This window comes from Salvelinus namaycush, chromosome 5, assembly GCF_016432855.1.
Source record: "Salvelinus namaycush isolate Seneca chromosome 5, SaNama_1.0, whole genome shotgun sequence".
Classification (NCBI taxonomy): Eukaryota; Metazoa; Chordata; class Actinopteri; order Salmoniformes; family Salmonidae; genus Salvelinus; species Salvelinus namaycush.
In genome coordinates this window covers 14,401,091-14,425,987 of record NC_052311.1, presented here as the reverse complement: position 1 = coordinate 14,425,987, position 24,897 = coordinate 14,401,091, and the positions used below count along the sequence as shown (strand labels likewise).

General features: G+C 44.3%; 1 protein-coding gene across 1 annotated transcript in view; it reads left to right on the top strand.

Annotated features, from left to right (window-relative positions):
* Nucleotides 1-24,897, top strand: part of LOC120046947 (ecto-NOX disulfide-thiol exchanger 2-like) — a 225,249-nt gene that overhangs the window by 788 nt on the left and 199,564 nt on the right. The window contains exon 2 of the mRNA XM_038992497.1: nt 11,363-11,370. Within this exon, the coding sequence (XP_038848425.1) occupies nt 11,363-11,370 (8 nt within the window). The remainder of the gene's footprint in view (nt 1-11,362; nt 11,371-24,897) is intronic.

Here is a 24,897-nt window from a genome sequence, read left to right as displayed (position 1 = left end):
GTTTAATTAACACCTTTTTGCTTACTACATTATTCCATATGTGTTATTACATAGTTTTGATGCCTTCAATATTTTTCTACAATGTAGAAAATAGTAAAAATAAAGAAAAAACCTGGAATGAGTAGGTGTGTCTAAACTTTTGACTGGTACTGTATGAGGATGAATATTACACATCATGTAAGGATATCTATTGAAATCTTGAATGTTTTGAGAAATACGGATCCATAAATAATCAGGTTAAGACTACAGACACGATACATTTCTGAAAGTACAGTATGTGGATTTGTTCATTCCTAAGTATAAAGGCTTAGATATGTCAGGGGCGTTTCTTGAAGGGATCTCACCCCAGATATCTCCCTTGACTCGTATGGTAGCAGGGAGATTTCTGAAGTCCAGATTGGATGCATGTAGAAACTGTCCCATTACGGAGAATATCCTAGCTCCATATATGAATTTAAGGGCATGCATATCTGGAGCATACTCCTTACTCTACTCCTTATATCTAATAAAATGTCAGATATACAGATATATATAGATAAAGATATCCCCTGATATTGACCATTTTTGCCCCCAGCCACATCTAGCTAAGAGGAAGGGTCACTATTTTCTAGACATGTACACATGGTCATGAAATACAATAGATGGCCATAATCACCCCCAGACACACCTGGCTAATTTGATGGGTCATAGAATCATTCTCTTTTGAAGAGGAGTATTTTGTTTAGACATGTAGCTAGCTAGCTAAACAATTAACCATAATCCCAACCCATAGCTACAGTACAAACAGATTGTCATAGCTAGACGCCATGCATGAAATGCTGGAGTATGAATCTGCAGGGAGCTGAAGCTAACAAACTAGGTTCAATGTTAGCTAGCTAACATTAGGCTATAAATAGCAATGCAAATGGCTTTCTGAGATACTTATAATATTACTACACAGATCATACAGGTAATGTTAACTAGCGAGCCAGCAAGCTAACATTGGCTAGCTAGCTAACAGTACGCTTTAACTTGCAATGAAAACAGCTTTCTGACAAAATGATAAACGTATAATATCTGAAAATGTAGCTAGACTCTTACCCGTATACATGGATGAACTCTTCACGGCAGCGTGTCTTTTCTGTTTGGTTTGTAGCGAGCTACAACTTGTTTGGCCTGTTGTTGTGTCAAGTCACTCCAGCTCACACTGACCGCGTGCAGAAAGTAGCCCATCACAACCTTTTCCCACTGATCTTTGTCGATGTTGTTGAGAGCAGTAGCAACGCTTTCAAAAAAGATGCGGAAGCAAGGATTACCTGCACGTACTGAGAGGCTCATGTTATAGATAATGTGCTACGTGGCAGACCAATCCAAACTCATCTCTCGGCATGTCCAGTCCATTCATTATCTCAGCCAATCATGACTAGCGGGAAGGTTACTCACTTTTTCCGTGGCTAAACCAACTAGGCTCATCATTTAACAATTTTATCGTATTACAGATGGCATACAAGTTTGTTATTAAGGCACATGAAAGTTTGCATGTTCCAGAAGGCATTTCTACAAAAAAACGAATTTTGATAAAAATGCCTCTCCAGTGAAGTAGTAACGTGCAAGACATGCCTAGCATCTTGAAACGGGCCACATTTTACTATGTTACTTTACTGTTACACCAAAAACACCTTATTTCTACGGAAATTTTAGGATGGTTGGCTGAAGCCAAGGGTGAAAGTACATTTACATTTTTAGACTACAAAAATTACAGGGTAGCCTACTTTGCTGACACTGACAAACAGATCAATAAAAACGATGTTGTCTGATCCATATAATTGGCCTATGAAAAGGGGAGACACAAATACAATATGTATTACCTACCTGAAGTAGGAAATTATTGTCCAAAAACAAACAAAAGTGGCTCAGACCCAATGACAAAGACAGTGAATATGCACACTCACCAGAGATATGGCCGATGTTCTCAGCTGGTGCCAATAAGATAGACTACTCAATTAAGTTAAGGATTTTGATAACTAAAAGACAGATTGGAATCTTTTCATTGTCATCTCTTTACAGCAATAGCCCTTTGCTTTCCAAACAGTTTTTTTGCGATTGTATTTTAAAATATTGCGATATGCCTGGCTTAGGTCTCTCTGCTTTTCACTGACAGTAGCAACTCAACAATCATCTATTTGGTATTTGCAGCTCGTGCTGCCCAAATTGCAGGCCCACCTGGCTTTAGGCTATGTGATTTAAAACAATCCATAGCTTTTTTTAAAAAGAAGCTAATGATCCTCTGTGTCCAAATCATGCTTTCTGGTGTAGTAGCCTATTTTTAATGATTTTATTTATATCTGTATAGACAGGAGTAAGCTAATTAGGATATATAATTTTGGCAATTTAATTATATTTTTCATGCGGCTGACATGCAGTAGTGTTAAATAGTGGTTTAATAGCCTATAGTTTTTTGGACAAGTTGTATTGATTGCGATAGGCTCATGTTTTACCGGTACAGCATACCCCCACTATTTATTTTGCCGGACCCTGGACAGGACCGTACTGCTTTACCTTTAAAAATGGAATGTCCAAAACTCAAGAGCGCACCACTAGGCATGATATATGCTGTGATTGAAACAAAACAATTAATGCTAATAGTTTGTTAACACCATCTGCTCAAGTTCTATCACAAAAGAGTAATTAAAGAAGATCTAAATGCATTTTCCAATGAAACTGATTGAGATCAATCAAATGATTGGAATGGAGATGCAGTTTGAACGTTTCACCAGTAAAACATGAAGAAGTATCATTCACGATTGACAGTGATGGCCTGTTTTGAAATTAAGTGTTTGAGGTTATTAAAAATATAAAATTTTCTTGAGACAATACATGTGGGCATAGGCAGACATTGCAACTGGATGATGCTGTAATGAACGCGATGGGCGACAGAGAGCTGGTTTCAAGCGCAGAGCGTAGCAGGTGTTTATTTGTTAAGGACCACAGAAGGAGTCAGGTAGCTGGGTCCAGGGGCATGCAGAAGGCCATACACAGGGGGTCCAAAAAGGCAACAGTACAGGCTGGGAAAAGGTTAGTAACGTAGTCCGGGAGATCAGGCAATAGGCTGATAACAGGAAATCCGATAGGCTAAAGTACAGGCAGGGAATAGGCAAAAGGCAAACGTTAGTGAGACAGGCAAAAACTATCAAACACGGGAGGATAAAATTACAGGAAAACCAGCACTCTGAATAGAAGTGTGTCACAAAACAAACAATACCTCACAGTGACGGGGTGCAAAGAACTGAACTAAATAGTGTGTGATAATGACATACAGGTGTGTGAACAGGTGATCAGAATTCAGGTGATTGGGATCTGGAGAGTGAGCTGCGTTCAGGGGATCTAGGTGTTTGAGAGTGTGAGCTGGAAAGTGGTCTGAAAAGTGAGCTGCGTTCAGGGGATCTACGTGTTTGAGAGTGTGAGTTGGAAGCAGACGTTACAGATGCATTTTATGCATATTCTATAATGATAGGCAATTCAATTGGCTACATCTGTTGGTACACACTTTGATTGAGGAAATTATGACGTCATTTACATTTTATTTGTGCTCCATCACCTAAAACAATACACTACACCACTGGTTAAGATCGTGTCTGGTGGGGATATATAAAATCAGCATGCACACGACACGCGGAACCCTAACCTTACAGAACATCTACTGCCTGTGTCATTTAACTGAGGAAAGAGGGTCGCAGCCCATTGCAGCCCTAATTCAAACATCCCCACATTCCCACTGAAGCCCTATACTTTGTCTGGAGCAATCTTGACTCTGATTTGATTTCTTCCATGGTTAACCAGTCCAGCGAAGGTCAGTTATGTTAGATGGTAATAAGGGTAAACATTATGATGACATGTGGTGTTTTAGGTGATTTGGTGTCTGTATGTTGACAAGAGCGACAGTTCCCATTTGAGGCAATGTCTGTTTGTGTGGCTGCAGTAAAGACTCGGGGGAGTGTCTGGAGTGTTTGTGTCTGTGTGGCTGCAGTAGAGACTAGGGGGAGTGTCTGGAGTGTTTGTGTCTGTGTGGCTGCAGTAGAGACTAGGGGGAGTGTCTGGAGTGTTTGTGTCTGTGTGGCTGCAGTAGAGACTAGGGGGAGTGTCTGGAGTGTCTGTGTGGCTGCAGTAGAGACTCGGGGGAGTGTCTGGAGTGTTTGTGTCTGTGTGGCTGCAGTAGAGACTAGGGGGAGTGTCTGGAGTGTTTGTATCTGTGTGGCTGCAGTAGAGACTAGGGGGAGTGTCTGGAGTGTATGTGTGGCTGCAGTAAAGACAAGGGGGAGTGTCTGGAGTGTATATGTGGCTGCAGTAGAGACTAGGGGGAGTGACTGGAGTGTATATGTGGCTGCAGTAGAGACTAGGGGGAGTGTCCGGAGTGTATGTGTGGCTGCAGTAAAGACTAGGGGGAGTGTCTGGAGTGTATGTGTGGCTGCAGTAGAGACTAGGGGGAGTGTCTGGAGTGTATGTGTGGCTGCAGTAAAGACTAGGGGGAGTGTCTGGAGTGTATATGTGGCTGCAGTAGAGACTAGGGGGAGTGTCTGGAGTGTATGTGTGGCTGCAGTAAAGACTAGGGGGAGTGTCTGGAGTGTATGTGTGGCTGCAGTAGAGACTAGGGGGAGTGTCTGGAGTGTATGTGTGGCTGCAGTAGAGACTAGGGGGAGTGTCTGGAGTGTCTGTGTGGCTGCAGTAGAGACTAGGGGGAGTGTCTGGAGTGTCTGTGTGGCTGCAGTAGAGACTAGGGGGAGTGTCTGGAGTGTATATGTGGCTGCAGTAGAGACTAGGGGGAGTGTCTGGAGTGTCTGTGTGGCTGCAGTAGAGACTAGGGGGAGTGTCTGGAGTGTATATGTGGCTGCAGTAGAGACTAGGGGGAGTGTCTGGAGTGTCTGTGTGGCTGCAGTAGAGACTAGGGGGAGTGTCTGGAGTGTCTGTGTGGCTGCAGTAAAGACTAGGGGGAGTGTCTGGAGTGTATATGTGGCTGCAGTAGAGACTAGGGGGAGTGTCTGGAGTGTATATGTGGCTGCAGTAGAGACTAGGGGGAGTGTCCGGAGTGTATGTGTGGCTGCAGTAAAGACTAGGGGGAGTGTCTGGAGTGTCTGTGTGGCTGCAGTAGAGACTAGGGGGAGTGTCTGGAGTGTATATGTGGCTGCAGTAGAGACTAGGGGGAGTGTCTGGAGTGTCTGTGTGGCTGCAGTAGAGACTAGGGGGAGTGTCTGGAGTGTCTGTGTGGCTGCAGTAAAGACTAGGGGGAGTGTCTGGAGTGTTTGTGTCTGTGTGGCTGCAGTAGAGACTAGGGGGAGTGTCTGGAGTGTATGTGTGGCTGCAGTAAAGACTAGGGGGAGTGTCTGGAGTGTATATGTGGCTGCAGTAGAGACTAGGGGGAGTGTCTGGAGTGTATATGTGGCTGCAGTAGAGACTAGGGGGAGTGTCCGGAGTGTATGTGTGGCTGCAGTAAAGACTAGGGGGAGTGTCTGGAGTGTATGTGTGGCTGCAGTAGAGACTAGGGGGAGTGTCTGGAGTGTATGTGTGGCTGCAGTAGAGACTAGGGGGAGTGTCTGGAGTGTATATGTGGCTGCAGTAGAGACTAGGGGGAGTGTCTGGAGTGTATGTGTGGCTGCAGTAAAGACTAGGGGGAGTGTCTGGAGTGTATGTGTGGCTGCAGTAGAGACTAGGGGGAGTGTCTGGAGTGTATGTGTGGCTGCAGTAGAGACTAGGGGGAGTGTCTGGAGTGTCTGTGTGGCTGCAGTAGAGACTAGGGGGAGTGTCTGGAGTGTCTGTGTGGCTGCAGTAGAGACTAGGGGGAGTGTCTGGAGTGTATATGTGGCTGCAGTAGAGACTAGGGGGAGTGTCTGGAGTGTCTGTGTGGCTGCAGTAGAGACTAGGGGGAGTGTCTGGAGTGTATATGTGGCTGCAGTAGAGACTAGGGGGAGTGTCTGGAGTGTCTGTGTGGCTGCAGTAGAGACTAGGGGGAGTGTCTGGAGTGTCTGTGTGGCTGCAGTAGATACTAGGGGGAGTGTCTGGAGTGTTTGTGTGGCTGCAGTAGAGACTAGGGGGAGTGTCTGGAGTGTCTGTGTGGCTGCAGTAGAGACTAGGGGGAGTGTCTGGAGTGTCTGTGTGGCTGCAGTAGAGACTAGGGGGAGTGTCTGGAGCATATGTGTGGCTGCAGTAGAGACTAGGGGGAGTGTCTGGAGTGTCTGTGTGGCTGCAGTAGAGACTAGGGGGAGTGTCTGGAGTGTATATGTGGCTGCAGTAGAGACTAGGGGGAGTGTCTGGAGTGTATGTGTGGCTGCAGTAGAGACTAGGGGGAGGTTCTGGAGTGTTTGTGTGGCTGCAGTAGAGACTAGGGGGAGTGTCTGGAGTGTATGTGTGGCTGCAGTAGAGACTAGGGGGAGTGTCTGGAGTGTATGTGTGGCTGCAGTAAAGACTAGGGGGAGTGTCTAAAGTGTATATGTGGCTGCAGTAGAGACTAGGGGGAGTGTCTGGAGTGTATATGTGGCTGCAGTAAAGACTAGGGGGAGTGTCTGGAGTGTATATGTGGCTGCAGTAGAGACTAGGGGGAGTGTCTGGAGTGTTTGTGTGGCTGCAGTAGAGACTAGGGGGAGTGTCTGGAGTGTTTGTGTGGCTGCAGTAGAGACTAGGGGGAGTGTCTGGAGTGTCTGTGTGACTGCAGTAGAGACTAGGGGGAGTGTCTGGAGTGTATATGTGGCTGCAGTAGAGACTATGGGGGAGTGTCTGGAGTGTATATGTGGCTGCAGTAGAGACTAGGGGGAGTGTCTGGAGTGTATATGTGGCTGCAGTAGAGACTAGGGGGAGTGTCTGGAGTGTTTGTGTGGCTGCAGTAGAGACTAGGGGGAGTGTCTGGAGTGTTTGTGTGGCTGCAGTAGAGACTAGGGGGAGTGTCTGGAGTGTCTGTGTGGCTGCAGTAGAGACTAGGGGGAGTGTCTGGAGTGTTTGTGTGGCTGCAGTAGAGACTAGGGGGAGTATCTGGAGTGTTTGCGTCTGTGTGGCTGCAGTAGAGACTAGGGGGGGTGTCTGGAGTGTTTGTGTGGCTTCAGTTGAGACTAGGGGGAGTGTCTGGAGTGTTTGCGTCTGTGTGGCTGCAGTAGAGACTAGGGGGAGTGTCTGGAGTGTTTGTGTGGCTGCAGTAGAGACTAGGGGGAGTGTCTGGAATGTCTGTGTGGCTGCAGTAGAGACTAGGGGGAGTGTCTGGAGTGTTTGTGTCTGTAGTAGAGACTAGGGGGAGTGTCTGGAGGGTTTGTGTGGCTGCAGTAGAGACTAGGGGGAGTGTCTGGAATGTCTGTGTGGCTACTGTAGAGACTAGGGGGAGTGTCTGGAGTGTTTGTGTGGCTACTGTAGAGACTAGGGGGAGTGTCTGGAGTGTTTGTGTGGCTGCAGTAGAGACTAGGGGGAGTGTCTGGAGTGTTTGTGTGGCTGCAGTAGAGACTAGGGGGAGTGTCTGGAATGTCTGTGTGGCTACTGTAGAGACTAGGGGGAGTGTCTGGAGTGTTTGTGTGGCTGCAGTAGAGACTAGGGGGAGTGTCTGGAATGTCTGTGTGGCTACTGTAGAGACTAGGGGGAGTGTCTGGAGTGTTTGTGTGGCTGCAGTAGAGACTAGGGGGAGTGTCTGGAGTGTTTGTGTGGCTACTGTAGAGACTAGGGGGAGTGTCTGGAGTGTTTGTGTCTGTGTGTCTGCAGTTTCCAGTGGATGTTTCTGACTCTGTAACTACAGACTGGTTGCTGGATTCTGTGCATCCTGCGACTCTGCTCACATTTGCCTACGTCGGCCATTTTCTTTGTCTCTATTAAAATGAACATGCTGAGTCAGCCAGATGGACTTTTACATTTAAGTCATTTAGCAGACGCTCTTATCCAGAGCGACTTACAAGTATATACATTCATACTTTTTTGTACTGGCCCCCCGTGGGAATCGAACCCACAACCCTGGCGTTGCAAGCGCCATGCTCTACCAACTGAGCTACACGGGACCACACAATGACTTATGACTCTATTATCAGTCTGAGGACTTGAGATCCACACAGCTCAGTTCCAGACAGACAGTTGGCAGGGTGGCAGGAGCTTTGAAACCCTTAGTTAATCCTATTTTGTGACACGCATACACAACTCAAATAGTAATTCAAATCTGTCATTAACGCCATTTATACTGAACCTCTTGGCTCTATCGTCAGGGAGGGGCTGCCCATAGTCATGTATCATCATCATATGTCACACAGTCAGGTGAACAATAGACACATCATTGGACTGTAGCTGTCACTCCACCATGTCGCCATCTTGGCTCTACCATAGGCTGTTTGCCCAGTGGCAGAGCGCACAGATATGTCATCATCATGAGTCACTTAGAAAGGTGAAATTACAGTGGCAGAGCCAACAGATATGTTATCATGAGTCACCCAGTCAGGTGAAATTACAGTGGCAGAGCCCACAGATATGTTATCATGAGTTACTCAGTCAGGTGAAATTACAGTGGCAGAGCCCACAGATATGTTATCATGAGTCACCCAGTCAGGTGAAATTACAGTGGCAGAGCCCACAGATATGTTATCATGAGTCACCCAGTCAGGTGAAATTACAGTGGCAGAGCCAACAGATATGTTATCATGAGTCACCCAGTCAGGTGAAATTACAGTGGCAGAGCCCACAGATATGTTATCATGAGTTACTCAGTCAGGTGAAATTACAGTGGCAGAGCCCACAGATATGTTATCATGAGTCACCCAGTCAGGTGAAATTACAGTGGCAGAGCCAACAGATATGTTATCATGAATCACCCAGTCAGGTGAAATTACAGTGGCAGAGCCAACAGATATGTTATCATGAGTCACCCAGTCAGGTGAAATTACAGTGGCAGAGCCAACAGATATGTTATCATGAGTCACTCAATCAGGTGAAATTACAGTGGCAGAGCCCACAGATATGTTATCATGAGTCACCCAGTCAGGTGAAATTACAGTGGCAGAGCCAACAGATATGTTATCATGAGTCACCCAGTCAGGTGAAATTACAGTGGCAGAGCCCACAGATATGTTATCATGAGTCACCCAGTCAGGTGAAATTACAGTGGCAGAGCCAACAGATATGTTATCATGAGTTACCCAGTCAGGTGAAATTACAGTGGCAGAGCCAACAGATATGTTATCATGAGTTACTCAGTCAGGTGAAATTACAGTGGCAGAGCCAACAGATATGTTATCATGAGTCACTCAATCAGGTGAAATTACAGTGGCAGAGCCCACAGATATGTTATCATGAGTCACCCAGTCAGGTGAAATTACAGTGGCAGAGCCAACAGATATGTTATCATGAGTCACCCAGTTAGGTGAAATTACAGTGGCAGAGCCCACAGATATGTTATCATGAGTCACCCAGTCAGGTGAAATTACAGTGGCAGAGCCAACAGATATGTTATCATGAGTTACCCAGTCAGGTGAAATTACAGTGGCAGAGCCAACAGATATGTTATCATGAGTTACTCAGTCAGGTGAAATTACAGTGGCAGAGCCAACAGATATGTTATCATGAGTCACCCAGTCAGGTGAAATTACAGTGGTAGAGCCAACAGATATGTTATCATGAGTTACCCAGTCAGGTGAAATTACAGTGGCAGAGCCAACAGATATGTTATCATGAGTTACTCAGTCAGGTGAAATTACAGTGGCAGAGCCAACAGATATGTTATCATGAGTCACCCAGTCAGGTGAAATTACAGTGGCAGAGCCAACAGATATGTTATCATGAGTCACCCAGTCAGGTGAAATTACAGTGGCAGAGCCCACAGATATGTTATCATGAGTCACCCAGTCAGGTGAAATTACAGTGGCAGAGCCAACAGATATGTTATCATGAGTCACCCAGTCAGGTGAAATTACAGTGGCAGAGCCAACAGATATGTTATCATGAGTCACCCAGTCAGGTGAAATTACAGTGGCAGAGCCAACAGATATGTTATCATGAGTCACCCAGTCAGGTGAAATTACAGTGGCAGAGCCAACAGATATGTTATCATGAGTCACCCAGTCAGGTGAAATTACAGTGGCAGAGCCAACAGATATGTTATCATGAGTCACCCATTCAGGTGAACCATAGAGACGTGTCATTAGCACGTCCTTGGGAGACAGGAGTGAGAGAAAGCAGAGCTCCTTCTAGAATGATAATGTTCCATCAATGTTTGTTTAATGGTTTGGAACTGAGAGTTTGAGATGAATGAAACGCAATAAGGCGCTACGCTTCCGGTGTTTATTATTTGTTCAATATCAATAGAAGTGCTGCAGGGCATTTATCACTTTAACATTACGTTTTGACTTCATCATTTCACTCCTCCGGCTGTGATGATTTATGCAGCCATGTGTCGTTCCTCTCTTCGTACTAGAATGTCTTGTTTCCCAAAGCCTTTTTCTAAACCACCACCTTCAGCTTCTTTAAAAGCACATTCATATCAACAGAGCTCCAGAATTCTAGGCCTCACAGTAATCCACTAGGACTCCATATTTTAAATGAAGTGGGCTTGGAGGATGCTATTCTACCTACTGCCTTTTTCCTGTTCAATTTCATTTGTACAATTTACTGAGCTGCTGCCAGACTTAGCAGACTCTCTTTGCTACACTGCTGTGTTGTGCAAGAGAAAACCATGCACTTTGTTGAGCGAGTTATAATTGTAGAGCTGTGTTAGTGCGATGGAGAGGAACACTGGTGTGTGTGAGTGTGTGTGTTGCAGTCAGATGGGTAGTAGTGTGGCACTGGGTGGGGTCCACAGACAATGCAATCGCCATCACACTGCGCACTGCCCTACACCACCTGGACAAGAGGAATACCTATGTAAGAATGCTGTTCATTGAATACAGCTCATCATTCAACACCATAGTACCCTCCAAGCTCATCATTAAGCTTGAGGCCCTGGGTGTCAACCCCGCCCTGTGCAATTGGGTCCTGGTCTTCCAAACGGGCCGTCCCCAGGTGGTGAAAGTAGGAAACAACATCTCCACTTCGCTGATCCTCAAATCTGGGGCCCCACAATGGTGCATGCTCAGCCCCCTCCTGTACTCCCTGTTCACCCACGACTGCGTGGCCATGCACGCCTCCAACTCAATCATCAAGTTTCAGACGACACAACAGTAGTAGGCTTGATTACCAACAACGATGACACAGCCTATAGGGAGGAGGTGAGGGCACTTGGAGTGTGGTGTCAGCAAAACAAAGGAAATGATCGTGGACTTCAGGAAACAGCAGAGGGAGCACCCCCCTATCCACATCGAAGGGACAGCAGTGGAGAAGGTGGAAAGTTTTAAGTTCCTCGGCTTACACATCACGGGCAAACTGAAATGGTCCACCCACACAGACAGTGTGGTGAAGAAGGAGCAACAGGACGCTGAAGAAATTTGGCTTGTCACCTAAAACCCTCAAACTTTTACAGGTACACAATTGAGAGCATCCTGTCGGGCTGCATCACCGCCTGATACGGCAACGGCACCGCCCATAACCGCAGAGCTCTCCAGAGGGTGGTGCGGTCTGCACAACGCATCATCGGGGGCAAACTACCTGCCCTCCAGGACACCTACAGCACCCGATGTCACAAGAAGGCCAAAAAGATCATCAAGGACAACAGCCACCTGAGCCACTGCCTGTTCACCCCGCTGTCATCCAGAAGGCGAGGTCAGTAGAGGTGCATCAAAAACTGATAAAAAAAATAGCTTCTATCTCAAGGCCATCAGACAGTTGAACAGCCATCATTATCACTGTGAGGCTGCTGCCTACATACAGACTGTAAATCTTTGGCCACTTTAATAAAAAGATCACTAGTCACTTTAATAATGCCACTTTAATAATGTTTACATAGCTTGCATTACTCATCGCATATGTACTCTACCGTTCAAAAGCTTGGGGTCACATAGAAATGTCCTTGTTTTTTAAAGAAAATCACATTTTTGTCCATTAAAATAACATCAAATTGATCAGAAATACAGTGTAGACATTGTTAATGTTGTAAATGACTATTGTAGCTGGAAACGGCAGATTTTTTAATGGAATATTTACATAGGCGTACAGAGGCCCATTATCAGCAATCATCACTCCTGTGTTCCAATAGCACGTTGTGTTAGCTAATCGAAATTTATAATTTTAAAAGGCTAATTGATTATTAGAAAACCCATTTTGCAATTATGTTAGCACATTATGTTAGCACGGCCTTCTAGGCAGAGTTCCTCTGTCCAGTGTCTGTGTTCTTTTTCCCATCTTAATCTTTTATTTTTATTGGCCAGTCTGAGATATGGCGTTTTTTTTGCAATTCTGTCTAGAAGGCCAGCATCCCGGAGTCGCCTCTTCACTGTAGACGTTGAGACTGGTGTTTTGCGGGTACTATTTAATGAAGTTGCCAGTTGAGGACTTGTGAGGCGTCTTTTTCTCAATTTTGACACTCTAATGTACTTGTCCTCTTGCTCAGTTGTGCACTGGGGCCTCCCACTCCTCTTTCTATTCTGGTTAGGGCCAGTTTGCGCTGTTCTGTGATGGGAGTAGTACACAGCGTTGTACGAGATCTTCAGTTTCTTGGCAATTTCTCGCAAGGAATAGCCTTCATTTCTCAGAACAAGAGTAGACTGACAAGTTTCAGAAGAAAGTTCTTTGTTTCTGGCCATTTTGAGCCTGTAATCAAACCCACAAATGCTGATGCTCCAGATACTCAACTAGTCTAAAGAAGGACAGTTTTATTGCTTCTTTAATTAGTGCAACAGTTTTCAATTGTGCTAACATAATTGCAAAAGTGTTTTCTAATGATCAATTAGCCTTTTAAAATGATGAACTTGGATTAGCTAACACAACTTGTCATTGGAACACATGAGTGACGGTTGCTGATAATGGGCCTCTTTACGCCTATGTAGATATTCCATAAAAGAAATCTGCCGTGTCCAGCTACAATAGTCATTTACAACATTTAACAACGTCTACACTGTATTTCTGATCAATTTGATGTTATTTTAATTGACCAAAAATGTGATTTTCTTTCAAAAACAAGGACATTTTTAAGTGACCCCAAACTTTTGAATGGTAGTGTATGTATATATTCTTATTCCATTCCTTTACTTAGATTTGTGTGTGTTAGGTTGTTGTTATGGACTTGTTAGATTACTTTTCAGATATTGCTGCACTGTCGGAACTAGAAGCACAAGCATTTCGTTATACTCGTAATAACATCTGCTAACCATGTGTATGTGATCAATCAAATGTGATTTGATTTGATTTAATGCAGGGCGGTGTTGGACAGCTGTGGTCGCCCACTACAATCACCTGGAGCTACACCTCTTCCATCTAAACTTCTCTACTTCTCTCTCATCCCTTTCTTTCTTTCTCTCTCTATATCTCTCTGTCTCTCTCTGCTCTGAAGCCCAAATTATCCAACAGCTTCATTATTGTCATCTCTATACTGAGTCAGCACTCTGCTCCACTGCTATAAAAGTCACAACTAAAGTAGGACAAACATTGCTTCCCCACACTGCTTAATTATACATACGTTTATACATTATACATTATTTCAACATCCTGTTTTCACACACACACACACACACACACACACACACACACACACACACACACACACACACACACACACACACACACACACACACACACACACACACACACACACACACACACACACACACACACACACAGCACTGCACAGCACTGCACACCACTTCACAGCACACACACACACACACACAAAGCCTTTGTTACTAGATCGGCTTGTACCTTTGAACTAATCCACCTGGATTTTCTACTGATTCCCCATCATGTGAGGGATTGAACTTCATCCTCTCCTCTGTTGTTTTTCTTCTGATGGAGCTCACTCTCTCTCTCTCTCTCTCTCTCTCTGTCTCTCTCTCTCTGTCTCTCTCTCTCTGTCTCTCTCTCTGTCTCCTTGTCTTTCTCTCACTCTCTCTCTCTGTTCTTCTTGCAGCCAAACGAACTTTCCCTGCCAAAGAACACAGCTCTGTCAGAACATTAAAATGCACATTGCCTTTCCCATTGAGTAGAGCTGGTTAGAGAGATTAAAGTAGATGTCACACGTCAAAATTTGATGGATGACCCTATGTGAACCTATGTGACCGCTATGTGAACCTAAGGGGCTGCCTGTCAGGACATCCTGATGGTTAGGTGGGGGTCTTTGGGTAAGGGTCCAGTTGTCAGGTCAACCGGTAATGATTTATGACCCAAGCCTGATTTATGACCCTATGTAATGATTTATGACCCTATGTCCTGTTGTAGCAGGCATGCCCATATTTGGGCTTCCGGTCAGGACATCCTGGCCTGGGGTGGGGGTCTTTGGGGTAAGTGTCAAGCTGTCAATGTCGTAAATCAAAAAAAGATCATGATTTATGACCCTATGTAGTGATTGATGCCCCAATGGTTTGTAGAATGGGGGCATGCCCATATTTGGGCTTCCGGTCAGGACATCCTGATGGTTAGGGGTGCTTTTTGGATAAGTAAGTGACCAGGTGTCATGTCAAACTGTTCCTGGATGTCTAGTGTTGGGGGTTGTTAATGAACATTTCAAAGAGGCTGGCTTTGCAGAAGCCTTATAAAGCCCCAGAACAATTCCTGTTTAAGACTGTACAAGATCTTAAGAATAACCATGGAATTTGGGATCGGTGACAAAGCAGTGATGACTGTAACAACTGAAGCGGGTCCTCGGTTGGTCCATAGAGCACGGGCCAAGTATCAACCCGCAATATATGATGCTCCAAAAAAACGTTTTTTAAATGTTTATAGAACCCAAATACCTCCATCAAATGCGCTGAAAGATCAAGTGTTGATGTCTAATGGACAGCTGTGGGGGTATCGGTTTGATTACGTGGCCTGTAGAGTGACCCTCTATACGGTAGCTGAAGGAGAAGAATATACAGACCAGACTGTAGGCTTGGAATATGGTGTTGAAGACTGGTCGGTTTTTCGCAAGGTTGTGTGTCCTGAACTGCGCCTTATCACCAAGGGGTATAGTGTGTTCACGGGCCACGAGACCCGTTGGGAAGGTACCCCTGACTCCTCAGGACGAATATTTCACAGGGTGAAAATACAAAGACAGAATGGACGTCCCTGCGGCTGCGTGGAGTTCTATATCGGCACCCAGGAAATCCGAAACCAAAACCTCAGGGAGGGGGGCCATACTGGGGATACCCGACTGCGTCTGCTTATTCCTTTTAAAAGTTGGGATGTAATGGAATTGAAAATGTTGCAGGCGTTGGATGATCTCTTTGTACAGAGCCAACAGCGGCAGAGCCTTGTTCATTTAAAGAAGTGCATAATATATACGAATCGTAAAGATTACGATGCAAAAGAGCCTCCAGAAGATACAGCGTCAGAAGAAAACTAAGTAAGCGGATGCTTTAACCACGCCCCCCCAGATACCCAATGGCCTTGTTCTACAATAAAAAGAAAAAAGCAGCCAGTTCTTCATTTCAGCATACACCATGGATCTCCAGACCATCTACGTGGACGCATCTACGTCATGGGGCCCCGAAACTAAGGACTCAATGCCTCACAGCCCTACACTCTACTCACCCCTGGCAAGACCCTCGACACCCCCTACATGTACCCAGCCTGAGGATGTGTTTGATGGGGTGGTCAGTACTATTTTTGTGGATACCATCAAGGCCTCTGTAGCTACACTTTTAGACTTGGTGATTGGCGACTATATAAGAGAAAAATGCATCGGCTGTGAGATCAATCACCCCAGCCAGCGTCGTCATCCTTGCCTATACGACCCTCCGAGATACTACTTTTTCAATCATTTTGAGGAGCTGGTGAAAAGACTGTGGTCCCGCAGGTTTATACCCTCGCTGGTCAGCGCCCTGGAGGCTATGGGTCTTGTGCCGTCTATCCCTAGAGTTTACGGGGTAACCGAGGCCTTCCTACATGAACTGAAGGAGGCAATTTTCATCCACGAGAAACTCAAAGAAATCCGACACACCCTGGTGGCCGACAACAAATACCGGGAAGCTGTGGTTGCTGATGTGGTGCTTTTCTGGCTCAATAAATCCCAAGAGACCGAGTGACATTTTGTTATTTAGACGTAAAAGCTATGGGTAACTATGTGTCTACGATGTTGGAGCGAATAAATACATTTTTTCTTTTGAGAGACCTTACAAATGTTATGCATCAGATTATTGAAAATAAAGTGAATAATGTATCGTTCTACACGACACACAATACCTGGGCTAATGTAGAGCGTTTGCTGAAAATGGAACAAATCATGAATCATGTACGACATACGGGTGGGAGTTTGCAATGGACACAAATGGTATCAAGAATTGTTGATGAGTCTGAAGAGCTAGAAGTAACTTTGGCTAAGATTTTGCATTATTTGTTTGAACCCCCATTTAATGTGAACGTGTATCATATTTGTTGTTTATATACTTATATATCCGACGTGTGTGTTTTAAAAATTCAGCGACACAAACCTGTAAATCTAAACCATATATACAGGGTGTTGCATGATGTGATTGTTGAGAAAACTGGGACTTGTATCTTGCAACAAATCCTGAATTGGTTGTATACGTAATACTTGGTGTTAAAAAAATAAAAATTCTCAAACTGAAATGTTGTCGTTATTTGAAAGTGGCTCATTAACGTTATTGTCCCTCAGAGAGGCAAGAAGGATGGCTGAACAGCTGTTGAAAAACATTTATTATAATCCCGCTAACCCCGGGTCTTATGGTGGTAAAGAGCGTTTACAGAGAGCAATAGCCGAAGAAACAGGTAGCCTGTTAAGCGATGCTAAAGTGAGTGAGTGGTTATCAGAGCAGGATGCCTATACTCTCCATAAATCTGTAAGAAAACAATTTCCAAGAAATAGAGTTTTTTCTACGCATCCCTTATCCCAATTTCAGGCGGATCTATGCGACATGCAGGCCCTTGCCGATAAAAATGATGGAAATCGCTACATGCTAACGGTTATAGATATTTTCTCTAAAGTAGCCTTTGTAAGGGTTTTAAAAAATAAGAGCGGGGCCGAGGTAACCCGGGCCTTTGACTCGATCTTGAAGGCAGGAGGAGCACCCAATAAAGTGCAGACTGATGGCGGAAAAGAATTCTTCAATAAAACATTTCAGAAGCTGATGAATAAGTATAAAATAATACATTTTGCTACAGGCTCTGATTTGAAAGCTTCGGTTGTGGAACGCTTTAATAGGACTTTGAAAGAGCGGATGTGGCGATATTTTACAGCTCACAACACCCACAGATATACAGACATAGTTCAGGAGTTAGTAAACGGGTACAACCACAGCTTCCATAAGAGTATACGTATGAAGCCCTCTGACGTCTCTTCGGAAAACTCTTTTCAAGTCTTTAAAAATATGTATGGTTTGTTCCCACTTCGCCGTAAGAAAAAAATGACTTTTAAATTCCTAGTGGGTGACTTGGTTCGTATATCAAAGTTGAGGGGTGTTTTCGACAAAAAATACGAACAAGGCTTTAGCTCGGAGTTGTTTACCGTTACCGAATGTCTGCCACGCATTCCCCCGGCCTACAAATTAAAAGATTATGACGGGGATCTTATAGAGGGATCTTTTTATGAGAAGGAATTACAGAAGGTCCAGTTGGGTAAAGACAAAGTCTTTCACGTGGAGGAGATTCTAGATCAGAAGAGAGAAAAGGGTAAAAAATGGTTGCTGGTCCGCTGGAAAAACTGGCCTCAAAAGTTCAACAGTTGGGTATTGGAGCATGATGTGGTGGAGGCAACGGGGATTAATTTAAACCCCTAGTCATGATAACTAGCGCATCAGTCGCGTGTACACAGTTGGGCATCATGGAACACAGCGGCTTCTACCTGACTCTCCCCAGTAATGCGTCGGCACAGATATATCGTAATAATCAGAGTTCGAAGTATACAACCAATTTTCCAAAGCCTATAGAGTTATCAGAGGCTTGGGAAGTAGGTCTCAGCGAGATTACATACCCCCATAGTTGGTATAATATCAAAGCTAAGGACCGTGATTTTTATTGCAAAAGGTTATCGGAACCTGCAAAACTTATTAAGCTTAAAAAAGGTTTCTATAGAACCGTCGACAGGATCGTCTCAGAGTTGAATGAACACCTAACCCTGAACAAGATGGAAATATTCCTATTCTACAATCCAATCCATAAAAGGATACAAATCTCAGGGCCTGCTAACGGAGGTATAAAGACCAGCGGTAATTTATCCTACATGTTGGGGATGGGTCCCAATAAATGGACGTATGTGAACGATAAATTATTCCCATTCCCTGCGGATATACATGCAGGATTTTACAACATATTTGTGTATACCGACATCATAACCTATCAAAGGGTCGGAGACAGCTGTGTGCCCCTCCTGCGAACAGTTCATATAGACGGAAAGGATGGGGACATCGTCACTGTCAATTATGACAAGCCGCACTACGTACATGTCAGCAAGAACTATATTGAAAACATTCTGGTTGAGCTTAAAACGGATCAGAACGAAAACATTGAATTTACTTATGGTAAAACGATTGTAAAACTCCACTTTAGACCCACCAAAACCTCTCTACATATATAATATCTGTATTATATTTATAAACATAATACAAATAAAAGAGTTATGGAGCACCATCAGCTCGACCCTAACCGTTATGTTTCATACTATGTGGATCAAGTTGGTAATGGACTACCAGGATATCATGGAGCACCGACAATGTATGGTGCGGGGATAGGCGGTATATTCCGTAACCTCTTCAGGATGGTTTTACCGTTTATGAAGAGGGGCTTCAGCATAGCCAAACCACATTTAAAATCCGCGGCTAAAAATATAGTAAGTGAGGTTGTAGCCAATGCTATGACCCGAAGGGCGTCACCAGATGTGGAGCATCAAGAAGGCTCGGGGCTTATGATATTGTCTCAAAGACCAAAAAAGAGACCCCCAGGTTTAAGACGCAGGCCGGCACCTAAAAAGCGGCGGTTAACTGTTAAAAGAACCTCAGTAAGTCAAAGACGTGGTAAAGTGAGGAGGTCTGAACCAAAACAGGCTAAAAGAATACTAGGAAGTATTTTCTAAAAGAATAAGTGACATGGCTCTTTTACATCGAATGTCCTCTGAAGCTATAAAGACAGAACTCGATCTTTTCACGGCCCCTTTAACGCAGCATTCAATAGATAGATCCAGTTATGTGGAGATAGCCCCTCTCTCTGCTATTACCGATAACGGGCCTATCGAATTTTTCATACCAGGCCACGGTGACAACTATCTGGACCTCAACAACACCTTGGTGCATTTACGTCTAAAAGTGACCAAAAGAGATGGGTCTAATATTGCAGGCGATGCCAAAGTGAGTCTCATTAATTACCCCTTGGCCACCATTTTCTCCCAAGTTGATGTGACTTTGGGTGAACGCCTAATCAGTCAAAGCAGCGCCACATACCCATATAGAGCCATCATGGAGTGTTTACTAAACTACTCCGAAGACACTCTCAAAACACAATTTAGCGCCGGGCTGTTTAGCAAGGATACTGCAGGAGCCTCTATGGAATCGACAGACCCTTCCACCGGTGCAAACAAAGGACTAGCGGCACGAGCTCGCTACTGCGCCGAATCTCGAGAGTTTCATTTGCTAGGCCCTATACACTCTGACATTTTCTTTCAAGAACGGTTACTCTTAAATTCGGTTGATTTAAGATTAAAATTAACCAGGGCCAAGGATGATTTTTGCCTGATGTCTCCCCAAGACGGGGATTTTAGTTTGAAAGTGTTGGGGGCCACCCTTTTTATTAAAAAAGTGTCTGTATCTCCGGCCGTACGCCTGGGTCACTCACATGCTTTGATGAAAGGAAATGCCCTTTACCCTCTCCAAAGAATTACCATGAAAACCTTTAGCATACCTGTGGGCAGTAGAATCTGCAGTCAAGAAAACCTATTTCTAGGCCCTTTACCTAGATATGTGGTTATAGGTCTGGTTGATCACGCCTCTAATACGGGGAGTTTAGATAAAAACCCCTTTAATTTTCAACACTTCAATGCAGAGTATGTAGCTCTCTGTCAGGACGGACGTCAGGTTCCTGCTAAGGCTTTCCAACCCCAATTTAACAACAACATATCTGTGCGAGAATTTTACAATCTATTCCTGGCTACAGGGAGGCATCTAAAAGATCTCTCTTTACCTATTGACAGAAATGATTTTGCAGAGGGTTACACGTTGTATGCTTTCAATTTATCCCCTGATGATGACACCTCAGGAAATCTGTCTGTGGTGTCCCAAGGTAACCTCAGGCTGGAAATGCGTTTCCGTACACCTTTAGCCTGTACAGTTAGCATGATTGTTTACGCATGCTCTGATTCAATCTTGGAAGTGAATGCCCGAAGACAGGTCTTAGTGGATTATTATTAAGGACCTTTGAGCAAAGACATGAATACCCAAGAGTTGGAAGGGCTCATGAGCCGCTTGATTGGAAAACAATTTTGTGGAGTGATGGCTTGTGATGAATTACCTATTGAGATATGGCCTGAGAGGCCTGCAATGTTTATTGTCAATACCCATCCTAAACACATGCCTGGTGAACATTGGCTAGCTATGACATTAGAACAGGAAGGTGGAAGAAAAATCTCAACTTTTTTTGATTCCTATGGCTTTCCCCCCGGTTTTTCACATTTCCCTAAATCTATTAAAGATTTTTTGACCCTAAACGGTTCAAAGATCTACTACAGCATCAAACAAGTGCAAGATAACCTTTCCACTACATGCGGTCACCACTGTGTATTTTACCTGTGCCAAAGAGCCCGGGGAGTTTCTTTTGAAGATGTTATGTTTCTTTATAAGGATGATTTAAGAAGTAATGATAACTTTGTATCTTGTTTTGTTAGAAAATATCAAAAGTGTTCAAATGTGTGTCGTTTAAGAACGCGTAATCAAGGCGTATGCTCACGTCATATGTTTCAAGAATGCCACAAATGTTAAATTGCTTATTTTTCAAATAAAACATTTTATTGAATTTAATCATAGTCATTCAAAAGTCATTTTCAAAAGTCTAACCACGCCGAGAGATCGGGATTAGGAAAAGGTCCTGAGACGTTCATGGGAGTAAATGAGTTAGCATCATCGCTTTCATAGGGGGACGGTGTCGTTGGGGCATCTTTAGGGGTGCTGTATCTCGTTGAAGGCTTTTGTTTTAAAGCTTGAATCTGTTGACGAAGCTTATGGTTGGGTACACCGGAGAGGGGAATGTTCAGGATTGCCAGGGCCTTAAGAAACTGACGCCAGCCGGGAGGCCTTCGGTCATCAGCAACCTTGTGGGCAGCCGTGGTACTTTTAAGTAAGTCCACCATATGGGACCCCCTAACAACAGCGCCCTGAAGTATAAACTCTCCAGAATCGTTCCAAGCAGCTAACCCCTTTGAGTCTTTTATCTTGTTCATAATGTATTTAACATTCTTCCTGTTACGTAAAGGCACATGTGTCAGTAGGTCATGCATAACTTTATCTTCAAAAGGCATTTGAGCTTCACCAGACATAGGATCTTCACTAGGTAAGATCGCCGGTACAGGCCTTACCGGGGCCTGGCTATCGTTAGGTTCGACATCTGTTAAAGGGTCCGGTAGGGAAAGTGTTAAATGGTTGGTCTCTCTCTCCCCTTGCTTTACCAGAGTCAAATATCTTTGCATTAGGTTTGTGTATTTTTGGATCTTATCATAGGGGTTCAATCCTTTTCGGTTCAAAACATCCTTCATGGCCGTATCCAAATCATTTTCAGCTGTTTGTCTGATATTTTCAGGACCCTGCATTTGATTTTTAAGTCTATCCAACTCTTGTTGTGGCACCAAGTACATTTTAGTGGCCATCACACCGCGTGTTCAACCCCCACGTCTGGCCGCAATAAGGCTGGTGATGAAGGGCACGGCTATACTGAGTAAAGGTAGAAGAAAACCCCCAGACTGTTGTATACTATGTCTTTTCTTTTGAAGACTGGCCCTTTTATTGGCAAAGAGTTTGATCGCGGTCTTTTGTCTCTTTAATTTTTTCAATTGGTTCAGGGTGAGTGGAATGCGTCCTTTGAGAAGATTCAAAGCAATCTCACATAAGGCTAATATGAGATCTGAAGAACAACTACCCAAGATGGCCTTCCGTCCTTTAGCTGTAGACCCAACTAGCCTTGTCAAGAGGGGCAGGTTTCTTTTTAAACGCAGAGACATAGCGTTTACTTTTTAGGAAGGTATGCAGCAGGCCGCTCCCACGGAAACAGCCCTGTACGTAGCCTAAGGTGTTCTGGAGTATTTGCTTTTAAATCCACGATTAAATAAGAAAATGGCTCTTTGGTAGCGTCCTCATAGCTCTCCATGAAGTATGATTTCCGTCCAGGGTACATCTGCTGAGCTAGAGTGCTAATTTGCAGTTTGTCTCTAGGATTTTTAAACAATACCATGTAGTTGGCATTCAAGCTAATGGTCCGACTATTTTTACCTTGGTGAAACACATTCTGGACCAAGTAAAGCACGGACAGGTTTCTATGATGAGTATATTGGGTAAAAGCTCGTGCAATTTCGGGGTGTTCGCTACCAGCAAATAGCATATCGTCCAAAACCAGCAGATTATATTTATGTGGGGGGAGAAGTTCATCATCAGACAGAGATTCGGGTATTCCTTCAACAAACTTGATTTTTATTGTCTTCAATAATTCATCATACAGAGGTTGGTAACATGAATAACACCATACAATATTGTCAGGCTTTTGAGATAACACATGTTCAGAATTCTCTAAAATACTTTTTACAAAAAAAGTTTTACCACTGTTTGATGGGCCTGCAATTAAGGCCGAAAAGGGCAGTTTTAAACGGGGGTCAAAATCCTCGACAGCCGTCATTATATCTTAAGCTTTAAGACACACTGGGGCTTGTAGCCTAAGTCAGTAGCCAAAGGGCAATGTGGTACCGTCAGGCAATAGCCTTCTCTTGTCATAGACTACCCTGAATCTTTTAGTGAGTGGGGCGTTTCTTAGATGGAACCCCTTTTTATCCCTCACTATTTTGTTGTAGGAGGTCAAAATCTCCAAGTCACTATTCTTGTCATTTACGAACCCCTCGACCAAGCGCGTGATTGATTCCAAGTTTACACGCGGGGCATTTTCGTAGTTTTGAGTCACGCCTTTGGCTTTCAACACCACGTGATTGTCTTTAGTCCTAAAAGCATAGCTTTTGGGCCCACATGAGGACCATTCTGTGATATGGTCACCCTCGGCGAGTTCACTAGTTAAACCCCCAAGATAGTTGCTAAGTGGGGGGTTCCAATCCCCCGGCTTGCTTACATAGACCACAGAGTCTGTGTCGTGGTAAAGAACCCGCCGCTGAAGCTGTTCCATGAGGGTGTACAGTTCAAGTCGGGCATAGGCTGTGGTAAATGCTGCAAGAAACACATTTACATTACCTGGGGGTAGAACCCACTTTGGGTTGCGCCGCCATTGCACCATGGCAATGTCTTGACTCAAGAATGAAAAATGTGAAATTTCGTATTGGTCCGAAAAAACAAATTCCAAAAATTCTTCCGGGTCTTTAATGATCGAAGTTGTTAGCATATTGCTTCTCTGCGCTAACTTCCCCCAAAGGGAGTTCAAGTACAATTTCGAAACATTTCTTTTGGTTTTGTTGACCTGTATTCTGTCAGGGTCAAGAAGTATGCCTTCTCTGTCATGGTAGTCTTGAATGTACTTCTCTTTACTCTCTTGATCTGTGACCGATGCTGGATAGCCTGAAGCCATCTGCTTGCATCTCAAGAAGGTCTTGATGTACTCTTTAAAAAGTGTGTCTGATTTCCTGGAAAAGTTCCACACTTCAAAGATTTTGGCCACACGATACCCCTTCTCCAAAGCCTTAGAGAATTCAACGGTGACCCATACACCTGTCAGGGCTCTTTCTTGATCTGAGTGATCACATGGGTTTTCCTGGTTGTTGTGTTCACAGCATGTGCGACAAAGGGGAAAGAAAAGTTTTCCTTTAGACCCCTTGTAAGGCAGCACAGGTATAAACAGACCCCTAGGAGGGTAGACAGTCGCTTTGATTAAACCAAAATAATTTTGAGGTATGTCAAAGTCGCTGTGAATAATTTCAGGATGCCCTATAGGATAGCATGAGGAACTCATTACATGAGGATATAGGGATGTAAAATCTACATAGCCTATTGTCTCGTCGGGTTGAGCTACATAACGCAATGTCAAAGCATTGGTCCTGCCTCCAAACAAGGCCTGTCTCGGTTCCAGGGGCTCTGGAGGGTCATATTGGGTAAGGAAGGCCTGAACATGAGGATCCGCCTTTTTCAGGGCTGTCCATTCGTGTTCCCACAAAACCACAACTTTTAACCCGTAAGTAGCCTTTAAAGAATTCAGTTTGTCTTGAAACTCTTGGTACATTTCCCCAAAAGTCTTTTGGGTTAGGACACACATGGCCTGGGGGACAAAGCATAATTTACAACCGTGGAAGAAACAACCGTTGTACTCATACACTGTCTCAACACCGTCAATCTGTGTGTATCCATCGACATGGTAAGGCCCAAAAGCCTTCTCCCCCCGATTCAAAGCATGTTGGATAAAAACATTTTTATCCTGGGCGAGGTACTCCAACCATTGAATGGAACCACTAGAGTAGGCCTTGAATTGTCGTCGGTAGTTGTCTGGCGATGGGATAGCTATAGATGCTGGAGTTAGATAGTGTGTACGATAGGTTTTCATGCACGCGGATGCAATAGTTGTACAGCTCCAGGGGTCAATGCCTGCATCTTTGATTACCTCTTCTCTGAATCTGAGGCATCCTTCACGTAGTATAACCACGTCATTGTCACAGTATGATTCCATCTCTTTATGAAAATCAAAAGTTCCATGTCTTACTGTCTCGTACCACGTCAT